Consider the following 24,218-nt stretch of genomic DNA (forward strand, 5'->3'; position numbering starts at 1 on the left):
TTGAAAACTGATAAAAGCAGTCAAGCACTTATCATATATCCTGCCTTTCCTATATGAACTGCACCACTGTGTAACCCTAAGACAGGTGAGGGGAACGTGTCTCTTTATAGAAGTATTTCAGCCAATAAAAGAAAAAATTATTTTTTAAAAATGGTTAAAGCCAGATGTGAAAGTGGTTATATGTGTTTATATTTGCAGGTGTCCACAAAGTCCCTATGCATGCTAATTAGAAGTCATCTGTACATTCCCTTTCATTCTTAGCACAAACACATTCTCTCATGGACATCTTTCATGTTAACAGCTAGATGCTAGACATTGCTAAAGCAGGATCATACAGGTGCTTTAAATTTTCAAGTTATTATGATACTGAAAATCTTTCTACAATTTCATGCATAGGAGCTGTGCTTAACAATGGCTGTGTGTATACATGCACTCATGCCAAGCACTCTTTGGCTCCAGAAGAGTGAAAATTTGGACAAGTACCATTACCTCTGAGTCTCACTATCCAGTTTTATCATCTTAAAAACGGAATCAGCAAGGTTTTCTGGATTAACAATCACTGGAACCAATGCCTGAGAAGGTAATGTGATTCAGTTCAAATACTGCCAGAATTTAGAACACATTGGCCTTTTCTGATTTATTAAATGTCTTAGCTATCATATGAGATCTCACTTACTACAATAATGTGCAGTATTACAAACATTAGTTGGGCAGATACAGTACTTATAAACCAGATTACATTTACTTTTGGTTTTAAAACTATGCAACCTTATTTTATGTGTTCACTTTCCAGACAAACAGCTTTGCTTGTGGTTTTAATGTAATTTGTACTTACTTTAAGTATACTCTGTATTAAGGACCAGTGGAAAAATATAGTATTAAAAATGGTTATGTGGGGCTTCCCTGGTGGCGCAGTGGTTGAGAATCCGCCTGCCGATGCAGGGGACGCGGGTTCGTGCCCCGGTCCGGGAAGATCCCACATGCCGCGGAGCGGCTGGGCCCGTGAGCCATGGCCGCTGAGCCTGCGCGTCCGGAGCCTGTGCTCCGCAACGGGAGAGGCCACAACAGTGAGAGGCCCGCATACCACAAAAAAAAAAAAAAAAAAAAAAAAAAATGGTTATGTGGATAATCCAAAAGTGAAAAACCAAGATCTGTTTTTATTTCATAAGGTTCAGCTGCACACCTGTTATATATAATGTCCATCACTAGCAAAACCTAAAATAAGAACACATGATTTGAAAAAAGGATTTTTTCCTTCCTCCTCACACACTGGAAATAGCTTTTATTTGTGTGATTATAAAAGTAACGTTGGGGGCTTCCCTGGTGGCGCAGTGGTTGAGAATCCGCCTGCCGATGCAGGGGACACGGGTTCGTGCCCTGGTCCGGGAAGATGCCACATGCCGCGGAGCGGCTGGGCCCGTGAGCCATGGCCGCTGAGCCTGCGCGTCCGGAGCCTGTGCTCCGCAACGGGAGAGGCCACAACAGTGAGAGGCCCGCGTACCACAAAAAAAAAAAAAAAAAGACATAACAAAGTGAAGATCACTTATAAATCCCACAGAAGAAAAAAAAATCACTCAACCATTTTGGTATATTTAACTCTAGTTACTCTAGTTGGCAAGCTGTCTAGCTTTTTATATATTCTGAAACAAAATGAGAATAATCTACATATGATTATAGCCTACCTTTATTAAATTCATAATTCAATGTATATATCACTTTATAGCAATAAATCTAGGTCCACATCATCTTTATTTTTTAAGACCTTATTCAGAACTACTGCAATAGGGGAGAGAGAGCAGGCTGAACTCTGAATTATTCATTAAGGCAGCTGGGAATTTGTAGCCAATAAGCAGGGTGAGGTGGGTCAGTGGATGGAAAATTACTGAGGCACATCCTCGTTTTTAACAGGTGCCTAGTATATGAATGCAATGCAATTTATTTAATCAATTCCCACTGATGGACTCTTTCCAAATTTTTGCTACAGTGACAACCCTTATACATACATTTTTGCACACTTGTCCTATTATGGAAAAACTTCATTTGTGAATATATTACCATGAAAAGGCTTACAGCTATAACTTTTTCATTTATTTATTTAACAAATTGTCTTCATTGATGAGGGAATAAAATTATATAAACAAGTATTATTCCAGAAGATCTAGGCTTTACAGATGCCACAAGTATATGCAAAACACTGTTAGACACCCAATGAGTAGAAAAGATGATTAACATTAAAATAGTTCCTGACAGCAGGAGAGGAACAACTATATACATAAATAATACAAGGAATAAATGCAAGGCAAGGAGAACTACATGTTAACTAAGAAGGGAATGAGTGGTTGAATCCAAATGGAGATTAATCCTAACTTAAGGTAATTATTTTATGCTTAAATAGGTAACTAAAAAATGACAGAAAAGAGACGAATACTATATTGTTAACTCCAAGGCACCATCCAAATACTTTTGCCATAGTATTCAATAGTAATACATGAAATTCTTATAACTCTTAATAAAATAACCTTGTAATAATCCTGTGAAGACTACAGATAAAACTGCGGCCCAGGAAAGGAAAGGGGAATGACAGGAATTGAGCCATTTTTGTGTCCAGCAGATACTTTCTATTTCATTCTTCTAGAATGTAAGCTCCCAGAGGATAAGAACTCTGTCTTATTGTTCACTGACTCCCTAGTTCCTAGAACAGTGCCTGCCACAAAGAAGTATGGATTCACTAAATATTTGTTGAATAAATATATCCCCTAGATGAGGAAACTGAGGATCAGAAAGACAGTTATGGATGTAGGGGCACAAAACCATTAAATTAAGGTTCAAACCAAATTCAGTATTCTTTCTTCAAGTATAATGTCTGAAATAGTTTGGTTATTAGCTGAAATTAGGAGATCATTTTATAACACTTGGTGCTATCAAAATAACTGTTCTGAATGTATAATTTACACTTGTCACTAAATTTTGATTAAGTCAGAAACAGAAGAAAACAGAATTGTCTTGAAAGGAATAGGCTGGATAATACTCCAGATGTGAAATGACAGTTTTAAAAGCTTTATTTTACCAATTTAAGTGCAACAAAGGGGGACAGAACTTTGAATTTTTTATCAGATTTAAATTTAAAAATAATGCAGCAAAAAAAAAAAAGAAGAAAAATCTACACACATATGTCTCATCTGAGGGGAAAAATAAAAAGAGGACTATTTTAATTGCTATTGTGCAGATAGATGCTGCAAATTATACGTGAGTTATCCATTCAACAAAGTAGACACAGGATGGCCTTTTTTGAAGCTGGAGGCTGCCATTTGGTTCAAATTACCATGAAGTTCTTGAAAATAATTAAAATGCTTTTCTCTGAAAAATAAAAATCTATACTTCAAACTGCCTGCCGATTAGTATGAAACACTGAAGTGTTAAAATACCAATGTGTAGAGATATACATATATCAATCCTTTCAAACATAAACCAAACTCACAGTAGGAAAATATTTGAAAGCTGTAAAATTCAATTTGCTTAGAAGTCCACTGCAATAAATAAACTGTAAAATAATATTCTCAACTAAATACTTAGAAAGCAACGATGTCCTAGATTCATTTGAAGATGCTTTTCCTCAAGGGAAACTCTCGCCAGTTTTTTAAAGTGGTTTATCAATCAGACTTCTCACCTGGCAAGAATAAAACGTGTAAAGAGGACTGCAATTCTGGAGTTTAGCTAGAACTTAGTCTCACATCTCCTCATTCACTATATAAAAATAAGAGAAATCAAAATGCAATGTTTTATTTTGCCTATCTTAGCACGAAAACACATTCATCAAAACTCTGAGTTATAAAGATTTGAGGGTAGTCTAGAATAGGTGAAATTCAGGTATAAAAATTTTAAATTCCCTTTTAACCAATAGCTTCAATTCCCTTCCACACTAAATATTTTATCAGGAACTTATACAAATGTTCTAGATCTTTCCCTCTCCTGAATTCTTAAATTATTCCAATAAACATCTTCTGAGAACATTCTATGTAAAATATACTTTAAATATTTGCACGTGACTTAGCTAATGTTCACATGGGCCCTGTGATGAAATCTTCCTTTTACTCATAACTAAACAAGGCTTGGCAACGCTAAGCAACTCATCCCTGGTTACAAAACTGTCAGAGGCAAAGTCTGCACCTGAATAAGGTCTTCAGACTACACCACAACTGTAATCAACCACTTTATTTGGTAATCACATATCACCATACAATACATTGTACTATTAACTTTCACTGTTATTTTCTTAATTTTCCCTACGTTCATGTCTTTAAGAGCAACGTTTTATGCTTTGATATCTTACAGTATCTTTAGTATTAGTAGATTGATTCAAGTTGCTTGTATGATAGAATTACAGACTACAAGTTTAAAAATTCTCAAAGCCTCACACTTGTTAAATGGAAATGATACCAAAATAATTGATTGCTGTTAAATGCCTTCCATGTATTAACTCATTTAATTCTCATAATAGCCCTATGAAATCAGTACCTTATTGTCCCATTTTGCAGACAAAAATGCTAAAAGCTAGAAAGGTTATCTAACTTACCCAAGATTAAAGTTACAGCTAATTTTGGGCAAGGCTTCAAAAGCCAAGGTATTCTGTCTCAAGTGGTTACATGCTCAATGTTAAAACTGTCCCTCTAAGACTAGACAATGACTAAATGAAATCATGTGTTCATACAGAAGAGAAATTCAAAAAATTTTAACTCTGGGCAATGATTTCTTGGATATGAAACCAAAAGCACAGGCAATAAAAGCAAAAATAGACAAATGGCCCTATATCAGACTTTAAAAACTCCTGTACATCAAAGGGAACAACAGAATGAAAGACAACCTACAAAATGGGAGAAAAAAAATCTGCAAATCACACATCTGATAAGGAGTTAATATCTAGAATATATAAAGAACTCCTACAACTCGACAACAAAAAAAAACCCCTAATTTAAAAATGGGCAAAGGACTTGAATAGTTATTTCTCAAAAAATGATATAAAAATGGCCAACAAGCAAATAAAAAGATGCTCAATATCATTAACTGTTAGAGAAATGCAAATCAAAACCACAATGAGATATCACCACACACTTGCCAGGATGGCTACTATCAAAAACCAAAATGCAAACAAACAGAAAATAACAAGTGTTGGTGAGGATGTAGAGAAACTGGAACTCTTGTGCACTGTTGGTAGGAATGTAAAATGGCGTTAACTGCTATGGAAAACAGTATGGCAGTTCCTCAAAAAAAGTGAAAACAGAATTACCAATATAATCCAGCAATTCCATTTCTGGGTATATATCCAAAAGAAGTGAAAGCAGGATCACAAAGAGGTATTTGCACACCCATGTTCATAGCAGCATTATTCACAGTAGCTAAGATCAGAAACTACAATCTATTCATAGATGATGAATGAATACCAAAAATGTGGTGTGTATATATATATATATATATATATATATATATATATATATATATATGCTATGGAATATTACACAGCCTTCAAAAAGGAACTCCTGTTATATTTATGCTACAACGTGGATGAACTTCAGGGACACTATGCTAAGTTAAATAAGCCAGTCAAAAAAGGCAAGTACTATATAATTCCACTTATATAAGTTATCTAAAGTAGCCAAATTTTTAAATGAAATTACAGTGGTGGCTGCCAGGGGCTGGGTAGGTAGGGAAATGGGGAACTGTTTAATTGTTATAGTTTTAGTTTTGTAAGACAAAATTTTGGAGATCTGTTGTACCACAATGTGAAAATGGTTAACACGACTGAACTATACACTTAGAAATGGTTAAGTTGGTAAATTCTGTTGTGTTTTTGCCACATAAAAAACAAAAAATCACTAACTTTTCTTTCATTTCCCTCTCTTGTCCTTCCTGATACAGTACTTAACAGCAGTGTAACAAAAAGGATAGAGAAAAGTACAGAATGCAAGGGCTTCAACAATGTATAAAAACATTAAAAAAACAACAACAAAATGAAACAGGTCTCCCCACATTCTTACTGACTGACTGATAATTTTTTTCTTAAACTGGAAATATCCTGAACCTCAAGTGAAAAAAGTATCCTATCGGCCAGACAATGGAGTGTAGTGGTGCTAGAGAACTCAAGTAGTATTCTGACTTTGCTACTAATTACTGTCTGACCTTGGGTAAGTTATTTTCATTCATTTACTCATTCATTCATCAAAAAGTCTGTTTCCATATGAGTAAACCTGGTCAAATGAATCCTAGGATTGTTCTGGGGAGTAAACGAAACAATTCATCTAAAACACTAGACACTTTGTAAGCGCTCAATACATGCTGGCTGTAATTACTTTATAGCCTAGAAAGCAGGACAAGAACAGCACTTCGACTAAAGGAAGTCCAGTACTCTATTCCTAAACACGTGCCTCATTTGCCGATAATTACGGTGCTATCGAATCGGATACTACTTAGCAAATCATTCCTGACTCTTATCATTCTCGTGCTCCTCTCTTCTAAAGAACTCTCTCTCGGAAAAGCAATGTCATCTCAGGTGTTCGAAAACGTCTGCCTTGGCAACAGTGTTTCCTGCCCCAGAGGCGGTGGAACCAGGGGCCTGTACATTAACCCCCAAGAGTTCCCCGTTCCTCTCACTTCATTAGGGGCCTAGACCTTGTTTGGGGCTGAAGATGAGGAGGGAGGGGGCCACACACCCACACACCCAGATATAAAGCCCCACTCTGGTAAGACAGGACCAGACGAATCTCCTGGAAGAATGACAGCTGGACATTTACGAAAACCGACCGGGGAACCGGCAACTCTCGCCTGCCGGCTGAGAGCCGGCATCTCGCAGGCAAGCCGGCGCGGAGGGAGTCTCGGGCGGCCCACAGTGGGCCCGGCTGGGTCGGTCAGGGCCGGGGCGGGGGTGTGTCAGGGAGGACCGTCCGGGGGCCCGGGCGGGCGGGGTCGTGGGGCCCGGGGGCCCCGCGGCTCCCAGACGGGCGATGGTGGGGCGGGGGCGGGCTGCGCGGCGGCCCGGGGACCGGCCGGGGAAGAAGGGGACCGAGGGCCTCACCGCGGGCCGAGGACAGTGGGTAGAGCTTCTCGGCCTTCTGCAGGAAGCGCTGGGCCTTCTCGCGGTTGCCGGCGTTCAGGGCCTCCCGGGCGATCTCGACACATTTCTCCGCCTCATCCCGGTTCCCCTCCATGGCTTGCGCCTTCTTCCGTTTCCTGCGGGAGCGCAGCGACGAGAGGCGGAAGCCGCCGTCGCCGAGGAGGCGAGGCCGGCCGGGGTTGGGGGCGTGCGGAGGCGAGCGGGGAGGAGCGCGGGCGACCGCGGCGGCGGGGCCCCGGCGCGCTGGCGGGCTCGCGGCTCCGCCTCCTCTCGGCGGCCTCCCCGCCCCCCGCGGGCCGCTACGGCTCGAGGCGCATCCCTCCCGGCCCCCGGACGCACCTCCCGGGCCCGATCGCCCGAGACGACTCGGCGGTCCCTGCCTGGCGCGGCCCGGTTCGGGGCCGACCGACCTGGGGGCCGGGGGTGCGGGCGATACCGGGCCGGCTGCCCGCCGTGGGGTTCCGCCGAGGCAGGGACCCGGCCGCCCGCAGCGGCAGTGCCGTGCCCCCTTACCTCCCGGGGCGGCCTGCTAGGGCGGCAGCCCGCCTTCCTATAGCGGCCGGGCGACGGGTCCGGGTAGGGACGTCCGTTTTTTCAGGAAGATTCCCAGGGATCGAAGGCCCCGCCTCTGGGCCCCCAGCCTCGGGAGGATTCCGTCAGGTGAGGTCCGCGCTTCCGGCACAGGTGTTCAGGAAGCCCAGGAGAGCTTCATTTGACCCTCACTCCTGTTTCATTGCCGTATTTCAGCGATACACCATTTTTCTGACCCAGATGCCATTAAACTTAGTACATCCGAGGTACAAAGCAAACACTTACATAATTTGTAGTTTGCACTTATTCTGGTGAAAACCACAACCCTAATAAGGCTTCATGACCGAAACAGGGCGGAAATCAGCTCTTCGGGAGCGTATTACCATCACATAAGTAAACTTGTTGGGCTTTCTCCCTTCTCCCATTTTAACATCACCCCTTGTGAAATGCTGTACCACGTCATGCTGGTCTCCTCGGTGAAGGGAAAGGGCCCACTTTTTGCTTGGTAATGTCCTCTTCCAAATTTCAAAAATTAAGAACTTGCCAGAAACCAAGTGTCGAAATGATCCGTACTACAAAATAACCATTTTCACACTATTCTCAGTAGAGATATTGTTAGCCATGCCAGCAAATATGAACTCAGGACTTTCATAGAAATCCTGATTCCCCTCTGTAAAACGGGAATAGCACGTCCCCCAAAGATGTTACTGTGTATTGAACAAATTCAAGTAGCCTTCAAAACAGCCTGCAGCACACAGAAAACACTATTCTCAGTCTAAACTGCAAGTTCCCTCCGTGGAGGTAGCTACGTACAGGACTCCCCTCCCTGCTGCTCACCTCTCCCACCCAACCCCACCACAGTGCTCTTGCGTAGTGCTGCTGTCAGTAACAGCAGACACAGCTAACAAACGGACATGGTCAAACTTAACCTAGAAAACAGCAGCCTGTCCCATGTTCCGGCTCCTGCTGAAGTTTAAAAACCTTTAATAGTTCATTACATAGTAGTAAAAAAAAAAATTATACTTGTGCCTTCTGACTCTGCTGACGTACAGAATTAACAGTTTAATTTCAAGGAAAGAAACGTGCTTAGGTTATTGCTGGATAAGATACCTATTCAAAACAAAGCTGTTCCTATTATAATCAAGCAGATTTTATACACAACTAGTTTGGGATATGACCTTTATTGAGCTTATCCACCGGAGTGGAAATAATGTCTGTACAAAACCAAATGTTTGTTACTATAACTTCTGCATCACAATTAAAATCCAAACAGTTTTTTAAAAACAGTCAACTCAATCAAAACCCACTACTTCAGAATCAATAGCTTCTTTGAAGCCACAGTAACACTTAAATATGGTTAAGACTCGAATGCAGAAATTTGGTTGGTTGGAAAGCTAATTAAACTTCCAACTTGCTCAAATAGAATTACAAAAAGGCAAAATTGTGTTTTTCACAGAGATACAGTCCACTGGAATCACCAACACTGGACAGCTGTTAGAGTATTTAGAGTCCTGAGATAATAAGGAATCCAGGCATCCTTTAGACAGTCTTCTGTTGTCCTTTCTTCCCAATCAGAGATTTGTGGATGTGTGGAATGACACCTGGAAGAAGGATAAAATAACACAGTACTTTAAAACCAAGATCGTTTATGTTCAACTTGGAAGACGTCTTTAAATGTGAGACTGAAGTGTGCAGAGTAAAAATTCAGAAATACAGATATCAAATTTCATGATGCAACGATACTACAGATCACTGAAACTATACTGTGTCCTCTTCTAGACTGAAAATTACTAGTGGGAATTAAAGCAAAGAATTCTTTTCTCTAAAGAAATTAAAATTTTAGTATTTACATACCACCACCAGCAATTGTAGCCTTGATGAGAGAGTCCAATTCTTCATCTCCACGAATAGCAAGTTGCAAGTGACGAGGGGTAATACGTTTTACCTTCAAGTCTTTTGATGCATTTCCTGCCAATTCAAGTACCTAGAAGACAGAATGTAATCAATCTCCCTCCCGCTTTCCTTATCTTCAAGATCCTGACAAGAATCAAAGCCTCATGAACGTGTATCTACCAAGTGTCATCTCCCCCACTACCTGCATGGCAAGATACGCAAAAGCTATAAAGCGGGCACGCGATTTTATTTCCTGAAGCCGCAAACTCAAGCCCAGTAGGATCCCATCGTGAACACCAGCCCCCTCTAGCGTTCTCAGAAGCTTCTCGCCGCGTTTAGAGCCTGGGAGTTTTCTTGCATCACTTTCCTCCTTCCCTCCTGCCGCCTCCCCCCTACCCCCCCCCAATCTTTCCCAGATTATACGCGTACACCCATTTACCTCTGCGGTGAGGTACTCCAGGATGGCTGCGCTGTACACAGCGGCAGTCGCGCCCACACGTCCATGGCTGGTCGTCCTAGATTTCAGGTGTCGATGAATACGGCCCACCGGGAACTTTATTTTTAGCATACACAAACATAAATGCACAAAGGTAGACGGGCCAAAGATGGTAAAATTATACGCGCGCCAAAGCAAGGGGAACGGACGCTGGTGCAGCAACGCGCCCCAGCACCCACACACGTGATCGCCCCCCTCCCTGATATTTATTGTATCGGTAAACCAAGTCGCGACACCGTCACCCACGCAAAGACGAAACGCTCATCCAGACTGATGATAAACAAGAGAGGAAAAGGAAGGAAAAACGCCACGATTCCCAGACTGCACGAACCACCACTGACCTGCAAACCGGCTCTCTGCGAGCGGGAAACCGCCTTTGTCTTGGCCTTTCCGGAGTCCTTCCCAGCCTTACCGCCAGCCTGCGGCGCGCACACGCCCGCGAGCGAAGAAGGAACGCAGAATATAGGATTACCAGGGCGGCGCGCCCCTCCCCCACCGCGGCGCGGCCCGGTTGCGAGCGCGGCCCCGTGCCCAGCCGGGGTCTTCGGCCCGCCGCGCGCCGCAGGGGCGACCCCGCCCGCCCGACCCGCGCTGCGCGCCCGCCGCGGCCGCGCGCCGCCGTCCACCCGATCGCCGCCCGCCGGCCCCCAGCGGCGCTGCGCGCGCCACCCAACCGTCGCCGCCCGCCGCGAGATCGGAGGCTGCTCCGCTCGCCGCCGACAAAACACCTCCCCCCGCTCTTCCAAATCCTGTCTCCGCGCGTTCCCAGCCGTTGCCGCTTCAACCCCATCTCCGTTTGTAACGGGTTTTTCTCCCGCCAGCAAAAACCCGCGGAGTCTTCGAGCGCCTCCACCAAGTTTACCATTTCAAATTCTGCTGAAGCTCAAACAAGCAAGGCAGAGAGAGGACTAGTCAAACACCCAGCGAGAACCCGCCGCCTACTCCTTCGTCGCACCGCGATTCAAACTGCGCTGTCTCCCGCCTTCCCCGCTCCCTTTATACTGCAGAATGTTCCCTCATCCGGGAACTCGGATTGCTCATCCCACCAATGGCTGCTACCCGCCCTCGGGACGCGTCCTTGAAGCCTCAGCCAATGAGCACGCGAAGAAAAGGGCGGAGGGGCGGGCGCTTCGCAGTTCGAGCCGCTATTGGGGCGTGGGTAAGGTGGTGGGGGAGGGCAGAGGGATGGGAACTGGGGAGAAGAAGGGCAAGGCGGCGGGAGGGAAGAAACAGAGCGAGCTAAGCTGCGGGAGCAAGGGGACCCGCCGGCTGTGGTCACGTGTCTGGGAGGAGGGGCTGAGAGGCTTAGGGGAGGGGCACGCAGCACCGAGCACCGCCCCCCCACACCCGTCATCCGCTCCGCCTTCGTCTCCTAGCCTGGTTCCAGAGACCACGTGAAGTCTCCGCGGGGTCTAGCGCGCCCTCCTTCCCGCCCTGCTCCCCCGCAAGAGCACCTCGCAGGCGGAGACCCATCAGTCTTCATCCTTCTTCCGGGGCCAGGGGTACCCGCCTCGCCGGTCCCCTCTGCATCCCTGCGGCTCCTCCGGTCTGACAGGTAGCGCGAACGCGTCCAGTGAGAGGAACGAGTTCATCACGAATCACAGCCTTGATAGTGATGCCGCGTTCCTTCCCCCTAGGCGAGTCCCGAGCCACCGACTGATCACGACCCACTGTTGCCACTTCATTTTCAGCTGAATGTCCCTACTCTTCTTTCCTCACGACTTTTGACTCCCCTACCTCCCCTACCCCACCCCAACAGGATAGTTTCATAGGAAAATCAGTGAAGCAAAGTCACCTCGTTGGTCACAAAAGACGTTTTGGTCTACCCATAGAGGGCCTGGGGTGAGGCGGTTATCTTTTCTTAAATCATAAGCCATGTTTTTCTGGAAATTACATGTCAATGGGTTGTACCTATAGCCTGGTGTCTAAAGTTGATTTAGTGAAACCTCAAAGCTATTATGTGTCAACTTGTATGCTAAACAGTTTGCTACATGACAAATGTTCGGTAAATGTCAGGGGGGTAACTCCCAACATGATTCACAGACAGTTACAGATGGTCCGTGTAATCAATTGCAAATGGTGGGCTTAAAAAATAGTACTGTACACACACAGTGCGATCCTAATGCCAGCTACTTAGTCCTCCAACTAATAGATTAATAACACCTGTATACATGTCCAGCTGCTTGAAGAAAGTAGTGATCTAAATCTTTAATATTTGTAGTGTTTAATGGTGTATTACATTTTAAACATATTTCAGTATTTCTGACGTCAAGAAAATTTGAAATACATACTTTAAAATACTGTAGTTTGGGTTTCAATTTGAAAGGTTTTTTTTTGTGTGTGTGTGGTACGCGGGCCTCTCACTGTTGTGGCCTCTCCCGTTGCAGAGCACAGGCTCCGGACGCGCAGGCTCAGTGGCCATGGCTCACAGGCCCAGCCGCTCCGCGGCATGTGGGATCTTCCCGGACCGGGGCACGAACCCGTGTCTTCTGCATCGGCAGGCGGATTCTCAACCACTGCGCCACCAGGGAAGCCCCTGAAAGATTTTATCAAATTAGAGGACCTCTCTATTTCTAGGAGTTAAGTTCCAAGATTCCCAACAATTTGACACGAAGGCTTATTATTTTCTTCCCCTTGCAAGTGGGATTTCTTAGGATGTAATCAATAGCAAGAGTTAATCAGTTCTCCCATTGAATTGATATAATGACATTAAAAGCTATGAAACCTGATGTAATAGTTAACCTGAACTCCACTGAGGCTTCCTGATATATAACTCACAAACTGACATTAATACCTTTTCCAGTTTGGAGACTATATATGTACTCTTTGCTATGAGGCCCAGCTAAAGGAATTCACTGTTGCCTCACTGAATAGTGGTTAAGAGAATGAGCTCAGGAGCAGGTAGACAAGAATTCTGCTCTGCTTCCTTCTCAATGTGTCATCTTAGTTAGTTTTTGGAGCTTCAAGTTCCTCTTCTATGAAAAGGGTATGGTAACACCTATTTTCACATGGTTGTTGAAAGATTAAAGGGGAAGGTATGTGATGTACGCGCTAACGTGTTTATCCCACAGCAATCCCTCGATGATAACTATGGTATCTTCTACACTGGCTGTTGGGGAGGGCTGAAATAAAGTATCTTTGATTCCTAAATCTTTTTCCCTGTCTAGTGCATTGTTGTCCTTTGACATGAAAGCAGCAAGCCTGAAACCTACCCAAAGTATACACAACCAAGTCATCCAACATCCAAACTAAAATCCAAAATTGGTTTAATGCTTTCAATAGTTTTCCTCATCCTTTGGAGAATAGGAGAATATCAGTTGCCACACTTTTCACAGCAGTTTTGTGAAGATGTCCTACTCGCTTTGCTGCCCTGGAAACAGCATGGTAAAAATGTGTTAATATTCTTGGTTTCTCTCTCCTCAACTTGGGTTTATACTAATACATGTAATACATGTATATATATATATATAGCCAGAGCTATATAATTCTTTTTGTTCAATGCCATACCCAGTCAGCTACTTAGTAAGTAAGTAAGTACTTAGTAAGTAAGCACTTACTACTTAGTAAGTGCTCTCTTGTCATAGGAAACTAAACTAATATGAGGTAGATGGCTCCACTTTATTGACTTTCTCCTTAATGGTCTTTTCCTAACTCAGCCACACTTTCTATGACCAATTATTATCCCCTCTCAAACACTAGTATGAATGTTAACTTCCATTCTTGACTTTTTTTTTTTTTTTTTTTTTTTTGTGGTATGCGGGCCTCTCACTGTTGTGGCGTCTCCCGTTGCAGAGCACAGGCTCCGGACGCGCAGGCTCAGCGGCCATGGCTCACGGGCCCAGCCGCTCCGCGGCATGTGGGATCTTCCCAGACCAGGGCACGAACCCGTGTCTCCTGCATCGGCAGGCGGATTCTCAACCACTGCGCCACCAGGGAAGCCCCCATTCTTGACTTTTTGAGAGACGGTCTCACACTGGGGAATCTCAAATTTCTCGAGTACATCTTACTTTGAACACCTTTTTTTAAGCATATGCAAACAGACTCCCCAGTTATTTCAAAGGATCTCAGCCTACCACTACCAGTGGTCCCTGGCCTGTTAAGAACCGGGCCGCACAGCAGGAGGTGAGCAGCGGGGGAGGGAGCAAAGCTTCATCTGTATTTACAGCCGCTCCCCATCACTCGCATTACTGCCTGAGCTCCGTCTCCTGTCAGCATTATGGTGAGTTGTATAATTATTTCACTATATATTTGAATATGGAGATAAAATGCACAATAAATGTAATGTGCTTGAATCATCCCAAAACCACCCCCCTGCCCCCGGTCTGTGGAAAAATTGTCTTCCCAGAACCCGGTCCCGGGTGCCAAAAAGGTTGGAGACCACTGGCCTAGATAGATAATGGCAGAATTCTTTCTGTTAGATAATCCACATTATAATCTTGGCATCCACCTAGGGCATCTGGGAAAGAAAGTGCCTTCAAGGACTCACTCAGTTGTCAATAACTGAGTCCCGCTGCAGTATAATACAAAATATTGAGCTAGAGTAAAAGAGCAGGCAATGATTCTGGGCAGCCAGCCACTTACTAGCTATATGGCCCTGAGTAGGTTGAACTCTAAGCCACAGTTTCTTCATTTTTTTATAGAGGGATTCACAGCACTAGATAAGCCAACCTCATAGAATTGTGAAAGGATTTCATGAAGTGTGAGGAATATACTCCATATATTCTAATATGATGTACTAATATTTGTGGCACAAAGGCCATAGTTCTCCCTGAATTCTTCACGTAAGTGTGATTATGTTAAGAGAAGCCTATGTGTTTAACTCAGTGTTGATGAACAAAGACCATGGATTTAAATTCCAAATTTCCCAGTTATACACTTCCCATGACCACAGATTTCACACACTTAATTCACAAATATAGGACATAAGTAAAGAGGATCAGCTGAATCTATTCTACCTGATCCATTGCCATTTCAGGAAAAACAATTCAAAGATCATGGGACCCAATATCTCTTTTAATACAGCACTAAGCTATTTTTTCTGTATGTTAACAGTCCTCAAAATTTTTGGAAATTTGCTGTTAATTTTAAAATTTAAAAATTGAGGGTCTTTTCTTATATTATCCTTTCATTGTCTATTATTGATCTTTAGGATTTGCTGGGTAGAGAGAGGGAGTCTATGTGTTGATATTGTTTTCCAAAATAATATTTCACCTATATTGGTATTTAATAACTTATCCCTCCAGCTAAATTTTAAATTCAATTGCATAATAATGTCCCTATCATACGTTTTTAACATAATTTCAAGAAGATTGTTATTGACATTTAACACTTTTATTATTGTATTGTCTTCTTTGTCTTTATATATACAACTGAAATGGAATGCAATACCATACATCATAACATATGATATATAATCCCTCCCTAATAAAGGAATAGATGTGATATATTCCAGTTCGGTGCTCTCAGCCTGTTAGATAAACTAGAACACAACCATTAAATTGTACGATGTGCCAGGCAACAGGCCAAGCAATAGCAGTTGGGAGATGGGATATATAAGGCTCAGTTTCTTCCCTCCATCTAGCTGAGAGGATTAGACAAGGAAGAAAATTTAAACAATGCTCTAATCATTAAGACCACATTTCTAAGGCTGTTACAGAATAAGTACCTGATTGGCTGCCAAATCGACAGTTCCTCTAGCTTGAAGGACAGAAAAAACCATCGGCTGAAGTGTTTTGAAGAATTTATGTTTAAATGGACAAGGGGAGAGATTGACTAGAACGACAGGTTAAGGTAAGGAAGTAGCAGTTAGAAGGTAAGTGTGGCAGTGATTCCTGGTTATAACCCTGTGTCAATTTTCCCATCTTCCTCAGTACTGGAACTTCACATTTTTAGTGGGACGCTTGGTCATCAGAATATAAGTACATTTGGCCGTGGAAATAAGTTTTGACCAAAGGGTATAAGCAGCAATGGTAGGCACAAAAAAAGATCCAGGAAATTTCCTTAAAAGAGACAAGCCCTTTTCTTTTCCATTTCTTCTTCTCACTGACTGGAATAAAGACAGAGTTGGAAAGCCATTTTGGACCATGAAATAAACTTGGGAATGTAGGCCACATATAAAGGAAATCAGATAGAAGGAGCAAGAGTCTTTGATACTATGGAGTTTCAAACCTGCCCTGGATCTCTTTGAACTTTTACATCTATTTTGTTTGAGCCACTTTTATTTTGGATTGTCTATTACCTGATCTTAACCATTACAGTAAGTCAACACCCTAAATCTTAAGGAAAGATAGCACAGTTTACCCTGAGGCACTAAGAGACCAATCAATATTTCTGAGAAGGGGTTCTTTGATTTTAGGATACTAATCTAGCATGGGGTACAAGGCAAATGACAAAAGGGAAAATTTTTGTTAGAGGGCTGGTAAAGCTGATATATGTCATTTAGGTATAAACCCTAAAACCAGTATAACACTGAAACCAAGACAAGGATGTAAAACATCTTGAAGGAAGACTGAATAAGATTTAGTAGCTAGGTTGACATTTAGGAAGGTATAGGAAGTGGACATGGATAAATGAGAGAGGGCGTGAAAGAAGATACTCAGGTTTTTAGATTGGTGGTCTAAGATATGAAGTAGCACCTATAGAAATGGGGATGCCTAAAGGGTAGACATGGATGGGCAGAGGAGAGAAAAAAGAGGAAAGTCAGGAAAGTTATGAAATATTTAAGTTGACATTTGGGGAATTCAAGTGGAATTTTCCAGTAAGTATGTTGGCAATAACCGCAGGAGCTTCTGAAAGAAGAAGTTTCAAAGATATATCCCAAGAAGGATTCCCAACAAAACCATTAGGCGATGATGTCAGAGCGGTTGAAAGATAAACTGAGGCATATTTAAAAGTTTTAAGAGTTTATTTGAGCAAAGATCAGTTGGAATCAGGCAGTGCCAAGTTGGAAGTGGTTAGGAACATTCCACCAACAGGAGGTTGGGGGTGGGGGGTGGGGAGACTTCTGTAGAGAAGGTCTGGAAGCAAAGAAAGGAAATAATGTGACTGGCTATAGCTTAAAGCAATTGGTTGTCTTTAGGTTTTGATTTCATAACCCTGAGGCATTTACAGGCTTAGATTTTAGGCTGCCACAGCATTAGAGCCACCTCAATCTAATAACCTGGTTCTTTAATTAATTTGACACCACAGATGACAATACCAAGGAAAAGAGTGAATACAATTGAAAGCTGAAGAGCAGCCAAAGAAAAAGATCCAGAGAAGTAAAGCATAGTGTCTCAGTAGACATAACGATTCCGTACTAAACTAGAAAACTCCTGTAGTTACAACATCTGACAAGATGATGTTCCTCACATATGTATTGTTGCTCTGGGCAAGGAATAAGCTGTTTGATCTTTACTACTCTCTTCTGTTTACCAAAGACGATGATGTTGCCACAGATTCTGAGACTAAATCTCGTTTTATTAAAACTCTTGGTTATTAAGTAGATCATTTATGTCCAATGTTATAAGGCAATGAGAAACGCCCATTGGCTAAATTCTGTATGTTTGAAATTTCACATCTTAGTACTAGTGGGAATCCAAATGCCACCTTCATCCTGAGGAGGAAAAGGAGCACGACACACACAAAAAGGCAAGAGTCTAAAACCGAGCAATTTATACTTCACACCCCTCTGCAGACTTTGGCCCCAGGGCCAAAACCGTATAGAAATTGTGGTCATCACACCTATTGTTAAAACCTTGCACAGATAAATGTGACTCCCTAGTCCTCTCAATTGGATGGACATAGAGAAGAATCTAAAGGTTTTTCCACACCCTCAGACTTTCCCAACTTCATTTTGCGTGTGTGGTATGTATGTGTGTGTATGTAGGAGTGGGAGTGGTTCTTTGGAATTATGTTTTAGCACAGAATAACCTGGTGAAAGCTAACTAATCCAGCTAACAATCTATCTGAAAATCATCTTGTTAACTATTGTAACTGCTCTAAGGGGTTTTTCCCAGTTTGCTATAGAATTGTTCTCATCGAGATTTCATACGGTCTGGCCCCAGGCAAAGAAAGAAAGAGCAATGCTTTTGCTTATAGGAGTAGATAAGGCTTTCAGAACATGATTAATGAGTCACTACGTTTAGGATACTTGAGACATGATATTAAGCAAGATCAATTGCTCAAAATAATTCCTAATGATTCTGTACATTTACAAGGCGCTTTAAGAGTTTTCTATGGAATTTGACCTAGAGGTCAAGTTCCCACCTAAAAATGTCTGAGGTAGACATGATCATGGCTTATATTCATTTTAAAAGGTAAAGAAGTAGACTTAGGGGGACATTCGGGGTAAAAGAACCTGATGTAAGTTCCCTATGCTCTTTCTATAGCTTCGTACTTCCGAGTTAAAAACCTTCTCGGAAGAGGATTTGATTCGTGCCCGTGACCATACATACCTGTGATCTTCTCTGTCTTAAACGAAATAGATACAATCTCTAACTGAACAACTTTTAAGACATCAGTGTTTGTAGATGAATACTGTTTTCATTGCCTTCTAGTGTCCCGATGTTTTGTGAAATAGTCATCAATTTCTTCAATGAGCCTTCTCTACTGCTCGGAATCTCAGCAGGAAACAGGCTGAGACGAACTCTTTCTCCATTAACAGATTAGTCCAACAAGTCTAGGCGAGAGCTGGCCGGGTAATTTATCATATGTGACCGCAGTATATGGAAATTTACATGCTGGCTCTTTGTTTAGATTTTTATTTCCTGTTTGAAAATTAAAACAGGGTACTCGTCTTAATTCTCAAAAATGAAACAAGTCATTGTTTTCTCCCAACTAAGCTGACAATTCAGGAATTTTACAAAAATCTGTAAGGAGAAGAAAAAGTGTTAACTGTATATTATTATAATGTAGAACCTGTTTCACATCACTGATTTTGTAATGTAGTAAAACTTCGCTAATTTTACAGAAAGGACTTTTTCAAATTAATGAATATTATGAATTATAGAGCACTTGAAAATAAATACACATATGATATGTATAAAAATAAACATGTAGAGAATTTATAATACTTTTACATATGGATATATAACACTCCAAGTGACCAGGAAATAGTTTTGCCAAGAACAAATACTAGTAGATTTGCTTTAAAAAAGAATTTGTAATAGCGTTATTTATTTGTAAATGTATCAAAGCTCAAAAACTTTAAAAATATATATTAGAAAATGCTTATACTTTGTGTTCTCTATTAAGTTGGTTTACAAACATTCTTTATGTATGATTTAAACTATAGTTCAATTCCATTTCCAATGACAAATTCTCAATGAATAGGATCTGGAATATTGAGGCTCTACTCTTGGTTGCCTGTGGCAATCTGATTGCCTCAAAGACTGGGGGATGTGACTTGAAACTGCATTTACAAAGCATCACATTTTTATTCAGACTGCATATTTTGGGGGTGGTCAAATCTCCTCAAGGCACTCCTAGGTGCTGAAACTTTCCTTGAATGATAGCTCATGTAAAAATACAGACATTTATAAGATTGCACCTGTCATAGGCTCCTTCGTTCCATGTCCTTCACACACATCCAAAGGCTATTTTGCACGCGGGACACAGTGCCTTTTCAGTGACATGATCTTTATTTATCTGGGCTACAGATTTTATATAAACATTGGAACAAATATATTGAAGAATATGAAGTCGATAACCAGAGCCCTGAAAGACCGATATTGACTCACTATTCACCCAAACCATTTTTTCTTCCAGAACATTCCACCAGAACTCCTGCTCCCTTGCAGGGAGGGGTGGCCACGTGATGGGTCCTTGTCAAGGTGTGTGGAAGTGGCGTGTGTCATTTTCATATCAAGGCTTTTAAAAAGTAAGTTTGTCTTCTCCACCCTCTTTTCTCTATTTGAGAGTTGTACACAAAGCAGGAGACTCCAAAGTAAGGTAGGAGGTTACAGCCTCAAGATCAATCACACAAAAGCCACCCACCAACCAGGAACACCAGACCAATACTTTTACTGTGTTAGGTCACCACAGCTTTGCTGTTTATTACAGCAGTTAGCCTTCCCTGACTAATCACCTAGTTTACAGACACAAAACAGTGAAGGTGGATGTGTTTCTGAGAGACCTATATGTGTGTTATCTATTATTATTAAGATGCTGGATTCATTTGCTAATACTATACAATAGAAGGAGAAGTTTTGGCAAACATTCCCTAATAAAGAATTCTTGTTTTCATTGTTCCCTACTTTTAAAAAGATTGTGCTTTGCAAAAACACAAAGGAACTTATGCACAGGTTACTTATTGTGGCAGCATTTGTAATAGCAAAAGATTGGAAATAACCCAGATAATCATTAATAGAGAACTTATTAACAAACTATGACACATCAACATTAATGAAGTAAGATGGAGCTGTAAAAGGGAATGATATGTATACACTGATAGATGGTGATCTTCAGAATATATTATTCTGAAGTGAAAGAAATAAAGTACAGAATAGGTTCTCTAACATGTTATGTTTTGTATAAGTTGTATATTTGCTCATATTTAAAGAAATAAATAATAGTGGATTGATAAACCAAAAATTAATAAAAATTATAGTCAGAGGAAGGGTAGACAGGACAGGGATGGAAGTAAAACTTTTTGTTTTATAGTTTTCACTTTGGTGCGTTGTAAGTGTTTTTATATAATTAAAAACACTGGGGGCTTCCCTGGTGGCGCAGTGGTTGAGAGTCCACCTGCCGATGCAGGGGACACGGGTTCGTGCCCCGGTCTGGGAAGATCCCACATGCTGCGGAGCGGCTGGGCCCGTGAGCCATGGCCGCTGAGGCTGCGCCTCCGGAGCCTGTGCTCCGCAACGCGAGAGGCCACAACAGTGAGAGGCCCGCGTACTGCAAAAACAAACAAACAAAAACAAAAAACAAAAAACCCCAAAAGTTTAATAAGCAATCTGTAAATATTAAAAGCAAATTGAATAAATTCAAACGGATTTATTCTAACAGAGGAAAGAAATTGTTCCAAGTAAACGTAGAAATAGTATTACTCTCAATCTTCAGTGGAATATATTATAAAGACAAAAAAAAAAATACCAAGAAGTCTTACACTTCATTCAATGGTCAATGTTGGTAATAATATCAGTATTGTTATTTTTTAAATTATTACATGTATATAATAGGATAAAGCAAATTATTAAGTATGTTAATGTTCTTAAGTATCAATAATTTAGCATAAGAAAAAGAGATGTGAATATAAAATGAAAACTGTTAAGACCCTGCAATTTTATATTTGAACAGAAATATCAGTGAGAACATATGAATTTTCCCCTCCTCTTAAAAAATCGTGTTTCTCACAGACCTACTAGAGCATGGACTTGCGGATATGGGGAGGGGGAAGGGCAAGCTGTGATGAAGTGAGAGAGTGGCAGGGACATATACACACTACCAAACGTAAAATAGATAGCTAGTGGGAAGCGGCCGAGTAGCACAGGGAGATCACCTCTGTGCTTTGTGACCACCTAGAGGGGTGGGATAGGGAGGGTGGGAGAGAGGGTGACGCAAGAGGGAAGAGATATGGGAACACATGTATATGTATAACTGATTCACTTTGTTGTAAAGGAAAAACTAACACACTATTGTAAAACAGTTATACTCCAATAAAGATGTTAACAAAACAACAACAACAACAACAAAAAAAAACGTGTTTCTTAGCTCTGTCCAAGGAAAAGCCTTAGAAGCAATGACAAGCTACTATCAGTAAATACTCCTAGTGGCAAGATCCTGGTCTCTAAACATCATTTGCTACTAAATGGAATCGATGGAGAAATGGCTGACTCCAGGGATGGGGCAGGAAATGTTGATGGTGAGCTTGTGATATTATATTGTCCCAGAAAGTGACACTATCAAAGGTTGTGGAGTCTTGCGAAAAGGACGCAGAAAAAAGTTTGAAGATTCTCCCAGTGGCTAAAATGGGGTAATTTGAACATCGAAATAATGCCTCTAAGTTTAAGTCCAACACATTGAATTTAGAAAAAGCAATGAGTTCAAATTGAAAAGAGAGGAGGAAAGAGGACAGGGGAGAGGAGAGGGGGAGGGAGAAAGGAAGGGGTAGGAGGAGGAAGGAGAGGGAGAAACAGAGAGAAAAGAAAATCCATTGGATGCCATTGGAAGTGTCCACAATACCAACCCAATACTCTAAAGATTGATAATTAAAGGGGAAGACGTGAACCTTGACCTTGTCTCTCTGCAACGAATTGTATTTCAGTTTATACTGAACTAATTGATGAGGAAAAATTCTTCTAAACAAAAGATTTCTGGCTAATAAATACAGAAGAAATAAGAGAATTAGAAAAAAATCCCATTATGCAACCTTCACATGAATCATTTAAAGGTCATAACTCGATGGTAAAACTATTTTTCTTTCTTTATAATATATTCCACTGAAGATTGAAAGTGATAATATTTCTAAGTTTACATGGAATAATTTTTTTAAAAGAATATTTTATAGATGGGGCTGTGTAGTTCATTGCATATCGATTCAAGTCTTTAGAACTAACTTCTCAGCCACTGGAAATCAGAGGACACCATACAGACAATGCAAGGCAGCATTGTTAGCCACATGTAGAATGGGCAAATTCACCTGGTTCGCCCAAAAAGCAAATAGCACTGAGACGAGAGGAGGGGGAAGAGAGAGGGAGAGACTGAGAGAAAGAGAAGAACGCTGTTTTAGATTGAAAGATTTTTAAAAAGCATTAAGAGACAGTATAACCCAATAATGTGTGTGAACCTTCTTTGGAAGCTGATGTTCTGTCCTTAGTTTTTTTTTTTTTTTTTTTAAGTTTAGATAAGTGAGGAAATTTGAATATGAACTTAGCACTAGGTAATATTAAGGAAGTATTGTTAATGTTATTAGATAAAATAATAGCATTTAGTGATGTAAAGAAATGTCCCTTATTTTATTATTTGTCCCTTATTTTATTATTTGTAAAGATGCACACTGAAATATTTAGGGGAAAGATGAAAAAATGTTTGGAATTTGCTTTAAAATGTTCCAACCAAAATAAGAATTTTTTTTTAATGCAGGAGAGATAAACATGGCAAAACATTGATGATTGTTGCAACTGGGTATTTGTTCTGCAAATTTCAGAAAACAATTTTTTTTTTTTTTTTTCCCTTCCACAGGGCATGTGGGATCTTAGCTCCCGAACCAGCGATGGAACCAGTGCCCCCTGCAGTAGAAGCACGGAGTCCTAACCCCTGGACCGCTAGGGGAGTCCCCACAATTTTTTTTTTGAAGGTGATGAAACTGCTACAAATGGTATCTTCATGTAGGGAGGGAAAAAAAATTGTAAACTTTGTAGTCATGAAAAGTTCAAGTCCAATGCATTTGTGGCCCCCACTTTTTCAGGGGCTTAAACTATGTTTTGCATCATGGTTTGCCCTTAAAAATGTTTTTTTTTATAAAGGGCAACCCCAATATCTGATTTGAACGGACCAGGATGGCTTCTCAGCCACTCTGGCTTCACCACGTAAAGGATACTTTATTGTTCGATGTTGTGCGCAGCTGTCTTTAACAGACAGGTTGATCTATATAAATGTTTTTGTTGTTAATTTTGTTTTGCTTTGGCTATACTAAAATAACGTGCGGGGAATTTGTACAAGAGTTCACAGCGTACCAATGTGGACCACAAAAGATAAGGAGCAATGAGGCAGGAGTAGAAAAAAAAGAGGCAAATTGAATTCAGGCAATGTGGATTTGACACTGATACTTCCCAGCCAAGAGACACTGGTCAAATCAACCTCTGTGAATACTACGCTTCTCTCGGGCAAAGTGGGAATGGTCACGTGGTTATTATAAAGATTGCATGAGCTATGTGAGGTATTTTTTCAGCTCTAAAGCATCATAACATTATTAGCATGAAGAATGAATACTGACAGTATTTCATAAGAATATTTACTTTTACTTTCCAAAAGTGAAAAATTTTCTAATTTATCTTACTTAAAATAAAGCAAATAAACACACCAAAATTTTCCATTAAAGGATACCTGAGTAAAGAATTGATGATAACTTCATAATACAGAATATTACCCGTTTCACTGTTTCATGCCTTATCTTTAATATATCAAGTTTGTGTGTTTGCTTTACTTCGGCACCTATTCGAAAACATAGGTAAATTTAGTACCATACTGAGGGGGCAACAAGCAACATTA

General features: G+C 41.3%; 2 protein-coding genes and 1 long non-coding RNA gene across 8 annotated transcripts in view; 1 reads left to right on the forward strand and 2 right to left on the reverse strand.

Annotated features, from left to right (window-relative positions):
* DNAJB14 (DnaJ heat shock protein family (Hsp40) member B14) overlaps positions 1-7,371 on the reverse strand; it is a 45,953-nt gene extending 38,582 nt beyond the window's left edge. For 2 of the 6 annotated variants that reach the window (XR_010840965.1, XM_059066900.2), the window contains exon 1: positions 7,067-7,371. Coding sequence is in view for 3 of the 6 variants with exons in the window: in XM_059066900.2 (XP_058922883.1) it covers positions 7,067-7,199 (133 nt within the window). In the remaining 3 variants the exon portion in view is untranslated. Of the gene's footprint in view, positions 1-489; positions 573-6,712; positions 6,807-7,066 lie in introns of those variants that run through there. The other 4 variants (XM_059066901.2, XM_059066903.2, XM_067035546.1 and 1 more) reach the window with 4 other exon arrangements.
* Positions 7,372-8,798: 1,427 nt separating this feature from the next.
* On the reverse strand, positions 8,799-11,320 carry H2AZ1 (H2A.Z variant histone 1). Its single transcript, XM_059066917.2, has 5 exons — positions 10,888-11,320; positions 10,367-10,444; positions 9,969-10,082; positions 9,491-9,620; positions 8,799-9,237 (listed from the first exon to the last, which is right to left on the reverse strand). The coding sequence occupies exons 1-5, from the start codon at positions 10,888-10,890 to the stop codon at positions 9,176-9,178; spliced, it is 387 nt and encodes a 128-aa protein (XP_058922900.1). The 5' UTR covers positions 10,891-11,320; the 3' UTR covers positions 8,799-9,175.
* A 4,390-nt stretch (positions 11,321-15,710) lies between these two features.
* Positions 15,711-23,852, forward strand: LOC136794413 (uncharacterized). Its single transcript, XR_010841187.1, has 3 exons — positions 15,711-15,815; positions 19,773-19,884; positions 23,190-23,852. It is a non-coding gene; the product is annotated as an uncharacterized lncRNA (long non-coding RNA).
* The last annotated feature ends 366 nt before the right edge of the window (positions 23,853-24,218 follow it).

This window comes from Kogia breviceps, chromosome 6, assembly GCF_026419965.1.
Source record: "Kogia breviceps isolate mKogBre1 chromosome 6, mKogBre1 haplotype 1, whole genome shotgun sequence".
Lineage (NCBI taxonomy): Eukaryota > Metazoa > Chordata > Mammalia > Artiodactyla > Physeteridae > Kogia > Kogia breviceps.